At 38.0% G+C, this 7,991-nt stretch overlaps 1 protein-coding gene across 1 annotated transcript; it reads right to left on the bottom strand.

Annotated features, from left to right (window-relative positions):
• LOC106929663 (UDP-glucuronosyltransferase-like) lies at window positions 1-4,082 on the bottom strand. Its single transcript, XM_015006748.2, has 5 exons — window positions 3,112-4,082; window positions 2,307-2,438; window positions 1,914-2,001; window positions 1,602-1,821; window positions 1-415 (listed from the first exon to the last, which is right to left on the bottom strand). The coding sequence occupies exons 1-5, from the start codon at window positions 3,970-3,972 to the stop codon at window positions 133-135; spliced, it is 1,584 nt and encodes a 527-aa protein (XP_014862234.2). The 5' UTR covers window positions 3,973-4,082; the 3' UTR covers window positions 1-132.
• Between the last annotated feature and the right edge of the window lie 3,909 nt (window positions 4,083-7,991).

Here is a 7,991-nt window from a genome sequence, read left to right as displayed (position 1 = left end):
TAAGTTTTATTACAATTTTATTCAGTTTAATTACAAAAAAAAGTGTATTCTGGCAAATCACATATATACACTTTACAGTACACCAGACAATACTTCACAGCAGTGTTCAAACTATTTACTTCATGGCAGACACTACTCAGATTTTTTCTTTGCACCTCTCTTCCCGCAACACTTGCGAGTGCAAAACAAACAGGATTTCAGAGTCACCCACAAAACGGCGACAAAAACAAAAAGTAAAAAGCCGATAACATCCAGGCTGTGGTACTGAAACCAGTTCAAGTCATGTGCAGCCACCCTTAGATGTGATGCTCCCTTGTGTCTCATTACAAACTCAGACCAGAAAACAGCCAGGTCCAAAGGTTCAACAGGGCGGTCCAGATGTATCTGAGACAGCTCCACCATGCGCTCTTTGTATCTACAGAAAAGACATAATAGTTACAACTGGGTCGTATAACAGTAAGTTTCAGATTAACCTGTGTGTATTACAGACTCTTTAGTAGTGCCACATGGTGGCTAATTGTCAAAACATGTAGTATGTAGCATACAAAGTCATTAGGAAAAGGACAGCACAAATTAAAAAAAAAACTAGTGTGTTAAAATAATCAGCAAGGGAACTGTGTAATCGAACAAAATTGTAAGTATTTGTGCAGAAAACTCCGTTATGAAATGTCACTGGAATCCACAAAGCAGGACAGCTGAGTACTGTAGACATGCCCACACAGGTCAGGAAGTTTTATCACGCAACAAAGTACAAACAGACAGGATGACTGATTCAGTACCCAATGTTTGGGTAAAAGTATCATACTTTTCTTGAGTTCTCAGTCCTTTACTTTCTTTTAGGCATGAAATATAAAAGTTAATTGTGACTTTGTTTTGAAGAACAAAAGGAAGGTTCACTGAATGAATGACTGAAATAAATAAACAAATAAATAAATAAAAGACACATTTAAAAAAGGAGGTAGGACACAGAGAAAGGAAAGGAGTGCTTTATGAAAGCTAAGAAAGGAAGGAAATCAAGGGAGGACACCAGAAAAGATGGAAACAAATAAGAACCAAGCAAGTGAAACATCTAAAAGAAAGAGATGGAGGATGGAAGAATGAACAAACAGCATGACAGAAATGAAGGAAGAACAAAAAGGGCAGAAGAAAGGGAAAAAAAATAAGAAAGAGGGATGTGGAACTACAATGGCTGACAATTATCTGCTTTAGAAAGCTGTAAGTGGAAACCACCCAATAACCTGTAACACCCAACAGAAGCCAGGTCTTTACATCTCCTGACATTTTGCCCTTGGAAAAATATGAGGATGAATTAACTACTTCCGATGTGATACGGGTGTAAAATGTTTGTACTATAAAGTTAAATTTAAACTGTTAAAACATTTTTCATTTGTTTGGGGATTTTCAAAGTCCATTCTCTAATAAGCTGGTGTTGATGACCAGCTATTTTAATCTGCTTTCTGAAAAAAGAGCAAGCTTACTGATGCCTTCTGATGGAGAGATTCAGTTTATTTAGGTTCCAGGCAACAAATATCTCTGCATAAAATGTTGTTCATAATCCATTACTCATTAGTTTTTAGTAAGTTATAGTTGAAGTTTCTTACCCTTTGTCATAGATAACTTTTTTCAGTCCATCTACCAATGTTTCTGTTGTCATGTCAAATATATTGAGCTTCACAGCAACACCACGAGACACCATTCGGTGCACGTTGTCTCCCTGATCTCCAAAGAGTGGAAACATCAACATGGGAACACCATTACAGATACCTTCATAGATACCATGACTTCCACCATGAGTCATAAAGACTTTAGCTTTGGGGTGAGCTGTCGAGAAAAAGAAACACATTTAGTTCAACTTGTCCCCAAAGACATGAGATGAGATGTTTTTTCATGAATCCATGTGTCATTAAACACACCTAGAAGATCGTTTTGAGGTAACCATTTCATAAGTTTGACGTTCTTGGGTACATCTTTGGGTATTTCACCTGTGTACCTCCAAATCACCTGCAATAAGAATCAGACCATCATAGCACATGCAACCTGCTTCGGTAATGAATGATCAGTTTGGCACGTGGACAGCAAAGTAGAGAACAAAGTCCATCAGTTCAACTGGATTCTGTCTGTAGTTTATGCGCAGTGGGTTGAAAAAGGGCAATGTGCTTATTTTTTTCTCTTGTAATCATAAAACTTATCAGTGTCTTTCTAAAGAAGAAAAAAAGCTGCCATATAAAACTCATTGATTGGGAATGAACTTTAAAGTGTACATAGATCAAACCAATGAAAATTGATAGGAACCCAGTATTATTTACCCTCTGAGGAATTTGTCGGAAGGCATCAAAGAACTGCTTGGCTTTAGCTTCAGGCATGTCGGACACCATTGAGCCCAGCGTAAAGACAATGAAGCCATCGTCTCCTGAAGCATCCACAAATTCCTTCAGGTCCTGCAAAAATGTTGGAAAAGACAAAAACTAACTGCAAGAAAACTAAAGGAAAAGCAAATTCCAGTGTAAATACATTGCATGTGTAAAAACTGCATCTATCTTAATAATATCGTAATAGAATTTACCTCATTAACAGTGTTTGCAACTACATAAAACCATTTAATTCTGCAAGCATAACCGTCTCTGTGCCTATACAAACAAACCTATTGTTTTTGCAAATTACTTGATCCCTGTTGACAAAGCAGGGCCCCACACTTCCTTTCCAAGAACTTTTTTGAAGAAAGCCCAGAAATCTGGATTACACTGCTCTCAAAGTGTAGTGCATGAGAAGGTAAACTCATTCTACCACAAACAATTCTTGAAACAATGAACCATATCTGCTGACTTTCATCATGTGTTTCATGCTTTCTGTGACACTTCATTTTTGATAATTTCCCAGGAAATAGTATATTATACAAAACTTTATGCAGATTCAAACATTTTTTTATGACTGTCTACATAGCTTATAAAAATAGTTAATAAGGAAAAACACTGAAATTAAAATTTTGGTCTTCAAAATTTCACAATTTTGACTTCCTTAAACTCAAAGATGGTGTTGAACAAATCTGCCTTAAGTGAATCCAGATGGGACACACTCTTTATTTTTTCTCTACACATAAATCGTCATACTCACAGCTGGAAGAGGAGCCGTCTTTGCACAGTTGATCCCACCTATTAGAACCATGTTTGGCATGAGAGGTTTGGGCCAGTCAAAAACAAAGTCATATCTGAGGAGCCAGATAGCTCCTTCACTTACTAGTTCTTTGTACGACATGCCATCTTGGATGCGCTTGCTAACCAGCTCATCAAAGTGTTGGTACAAGACTGTGCAGATGTACGACTCCATAAAAGACATCATCATGTTTTTAACCCTCTCTGGGAAGGTCATACGGTCTGTGTTACCAGAGAAAAACTTAGGAACGTAGGAAACAGGAGAGGGACACTTGTTAGCTTTAATATCCAGGTCACAGGGAAGCCCACGCAGAAAGTACACTGCAGGAATGGAAAAAATACGAGCTAAAATAGAACCACAGGGAAGGAAGGGGTCTGTAAGCACCATATCAAATCCCTCTCTCCCAAGTTTAGTCATCAAAGGCTCATTGTCCAGTAAAGCCTCACAGCCCACAGACTGTAGAGATGTAAACTTCACCAAACGGTTCACATTCACAAATAGATCTGCTAATCCTGGCTGCTGGTCAAACAGTCCTTCCCTGAGCTTGTTGAAGTTCTTATCCAGTTCAGCTTGAGTATACGGCACTTTGTAGACCTCCGTCTTGTAGCTGTCAGAACCTTGGATCAACAGGCTGCTTTCAGGCACCAGCACCGTGACCTCGTGGCCTCTGCGGCCGAGCTCCTTCACCAGAATCTTCATGCTGAGCCAGTGGCTGCCATCCACGGGCATAACCAGCACCTTCTCCCCCTGAACGGGCCCCAGACGAAGGCAGCATAGCCAAGCCAGCAGACCCGTCAGAGGAAACCACACCCTGCTTCTCATTGCCTCCTCGCTGCGCTGCAAGCTGAGCTTTGTGTGGGAGCCGGTGCTGGCTGTTGTTGAGGGTTGGCTTTCTGAGTCGGAGTGAGTGTGTGTGTCTAAATTCTGTAGGAAGTGCGGGCTGCATTTTAAGCCAGAGTGTTATGTAATAACAGGAAGACAGAGCAGATTCCCAACGCTTTGCGTGGAAAGCGTCAGCACTCAGTATGTCCTCAGTTAATCATCGTTTTACATGACTTTGCTGTTCACTTTGAAAGTCTTCCTATATCCCTTTAATTAAGCCCATTAAGATGCTTTTTTTGTTTTTTGCATGATTTTCTGCTGCATGTGTGGTAAAAGGCTATGAAATTAATATGTATTATAACTTGCAAGTCATCGCGTGACTGCATGTACTGACTGTAGATCTGAGCAAAGTCCTCTCTGTTTACTTTACATGTTCCCTCCCTCTGGAAAACAGACAAACTCGTGCCTCACAGGCTTTGTAGAAAGAGGTGGCGTGCAAAGCCTGTTGTAATAGGAAACCAATTCCCCTGTGTAAAGAGGAAGTTGATACTATCAAACCAGTAATTCCTGAGATTAGCATTGGTTGCAACTTGTTTTAGTCCACTAAACTGATTTATGTAAGTAACTGATACAGTTTTTAAAGGTGTCCAAAACTCAATCGAATACTAAAAGAGAAAATCTTTGAGTTCTGTTTTTGTGTTTTCATTTCCCTTAATGTCAAAAGTAAGCAGATCTGTTGTGCAAAATATCTTAATATATAATCTAAAGACAAAGCAGGAAGTAGTTCAGCGAATGAACCCTGCGAGAGTTCATTCTTTTACCCCTGCCACCTGCATGAGATTTTTTGGCAGCCGAGCCAATCCTTTTGGGACAGTTTGTACTTTTGAGCGGGACAGACAACTTCTGTTTAAAACTAAGCAAAGCAGTCCATGCAAACTGTACCTTCATCATTAGTTAGTCTTTTCTCCAGTGTTCATATGGTTTCCGTATGTGAGGAATCTCCAAAAGATTAATATCATCCTGGTTGAAATATATTTGCTAAGATATAAAAATACCAATACAGTGTCATGACTTTTTTTTAATCCTTTCATGGAAACAATGCAATTATTGGACATTAACATTCATTTGTTGCTTTCATTTTTTACTTTAAAATTTCTGTTTTCTGACAGGCAATAGATATCTGTCTATATGATCAACAAATAGATTGTAGTGTTTTCGTCAATGTTGTAGTCTTTCTGTTAATGGTGTAGTGGTTTCGTAATTTGTAATTGTGCTTTGTTAATGTTGTAGTGGTCTACGCACCTCAGGGCCGCTGTAGTCCTGACCTCTGAAAACACTGATAACTAGTAGGTATGGACTGGATTTCTGCGATTTACACACAAAACACAATCATGCAGCCACTGGACTGAACTTTGCCTATAGTATTGCAAGAGTTAACAGACACTACCAGCCCTTCTTTTGTTCTTTACTTGAATGTCCTTTCAGTGCAAACAGTCAGTATTATAAAGTGTAGCTGTGTGAACTCAGCCCCACTGTCCTGACCTCTGAAAACACTGATAACTGGTAGGTGTGGACTGGATTTCTGCGATTTACACACAAAACACAATCATGCAGCCACTGGACTGAACTTTGCCTATAGTATTGCAAGAGTCAACTATCAAGTACAAAGTGAATACATATGATACAAATAATCAAGGATAAGATATAATTTAAGTGAATATGTATGGAACCTCTGTAGAAAAGTCTGTGGCCCTTTCCACCTGCATGTACCCTGTGGTGGTTGGTTTGAGAGCCTCTTATTAGACGTATTACATCTGTTATGAAATTTGGAAATCGGTGACAAGAGAAATTCAGGCTTCTTACTGAAATATGCCATGGTGCCGTGTAGCAAGTTCACGTGATGAAATGTGCTGGAAAGTTCCATCTGCAGCTATAAACACTGCAGGGATGAGAAATTGTTGAAAACATTATGCAACGTTTTAGTTAGAAAAATATGAGGCTATTGCTGTATGATCGTCGTCATTCTGAAGCCAAGTCGGATTAAAGAAACATGAAGAAAAACCACAGAACTGTCAAATGTAGTGTCAATATACAGATTCTGCCACATGATGGCGCCAAACAGCAACAAAGCAGAAATTCTCAATTTTTAAAATTTTCTCTTTCTTTTTGGTTTAGAACCATTTTGCTGAGCTTTACAAATGCATATAAGGAATAAGCCAAGAAACTCCGTGATGTGAAACCATTTGTTAGGGTGTTTGAGTTTGCACTGCTGGCTGAGGTCGAGCTCGTGTGAAAGGTTGAGTCAGCCTGACCTGTAAAGTCTGATCGTATTCATGCGCAGTCATACTTATATCAGCAGTTCTGCAAAGACAGATAATCAAATTTGTTGGCTTAAAGATTGTTGTACTTTAGTTATATTAAAGAGTGATAAGACAATGTGTCAAAAGTAACTTTGTGTACTTTAAACCTTTATTCCCTCGAATAGGTTATTTGTCAGATTAAATGTGAGTGAGTGATAAATTGACACTTGTATGGTATTATCATATAACCACAGTTATTGTGCTGGCCTTTGATCGTCTTATCACTGTTTCTACAATAGATCTGGGTCAGTTAGTGCAGAGTGAAAGAAGATTTACTAGATATTTACAGATCTGAACACTGAAATTGTTTTAATTTTGCAGTTTTATACTATGTATTGCATGATCTACCTTCATGCTTGTTTTGTTTGACTGCTTTAACTACTTGATAGTTAAGGCTCTGATGCAATAAATGAAATGTTTAAAATACATCCTGTCTTCCTGCGTATTTATAGGGTCAGTTATTTTTATTATTATTTTTTGTGTGCCTGCCTGGAGGTCATTTGTTTTTTGATTAATACTTCTTAGTAAATATCTTTATCAAAGCTAAAAGACAGATAAGACATTATCTTTCCTAACATAAATTTATTTTGCAATAACTATTTTTTTGGAGAGTAAATCAGTGTAAATCCAATGCACAGTGGTTATGAACGGGTGGTTACATATCAAACTCAAGGAAAATAAAATTTGGGGAAAAAAAAGGACATCTGTTGACAAAAAACTATCAGCAATGAACACCATAAATGTGGCATTTATGAAAGAGTGGCAAGAGGAAAGGTTTTTGCTAAAATGCTTTGTACCAAAAAACATTTAACATTAACCTGAACTTGCAAATATTATGGGGGTAAAAGAAGCAGTGACAGCATCATGCTGTGGGAATGAGGTAAGGCAAGGAAGTTGATCAGAGTTGCTGGTACAGTAGATGGAGCTCATACAGGGGAAACCATGAAAGTAAAAATGCTTAAAACTTTTTAAACTGAAGTTCAGAGACACTCTCAAAACAATCACACACAGTTCAACTAGTCACCAAAGAATACAACCCATCACAAGTTATACCTGTGAAGTAAAACGCTCAAGAGTTATAATTTTGGATCCTCTGTGTAAATCAGTTTTTAATTACACACTTGCTGTAAATGTTTCTGCATGCTGTATATACCGTAACTTATAGCAAAGTTAAAAGTAACTTGAAAATAGCATGCTTTTCATTAAGCTCACATTTCGTCATTAACGATGTTCTTAATGTTTGATGTCCTGTTCTAATCTACAGTGTCATGTTTTCATTAACTTCAGTGGAAAATCTTCAGAAATAATGGAAATGCAAGTCGGTGTGAAGTTACTCTATGGAACATGTTTCACTTTGTAAAAAAAACTTCAATAATCCATTTATTTACCCTGTATAGAGTTCATGTCTGTTGTGTGGTTGTAACCACACGGTGGAGCCAGAATCTAAAAAAATGTCATCGGTCCGGTCTTTGTCCACCGTGGACAGAGTAAAAAGGCTTTTTACCTACATGCAGTTTGAAACCATTTGTTATCTTTTCCTGTATGATCGGAAATGCATCTTCTGTTGCTTCCCAAACGATAAACTTTTACTCACCATCTAAAACAAATATCCCAGTTTAGGGAGATACATTTATAAGGTGAAAACAAAGAAGAACCTTC

Source organism: Poecilia mexicana, unplaced genomic scaffold, assembly GCF_051168715.1.
Source record: "Poecilia mexicana isolate PSO_F unplaced genomic scaffold, ASM5116871v1 scaffold_2, whole genome shotgun sequence".
NCBI classification, from domain to species: domain Eukaryota; kingdom Metazoa; phylum Chordata; class Actinopteri; order Cyprinodontiformes; family Poeciliidae; genus Poecilia; species Poecilia mexicana.
Note: the sequence above shows the minus strand (reverse complement) of the source record. Positions and strands in the feature narration are given on the sequence as shown.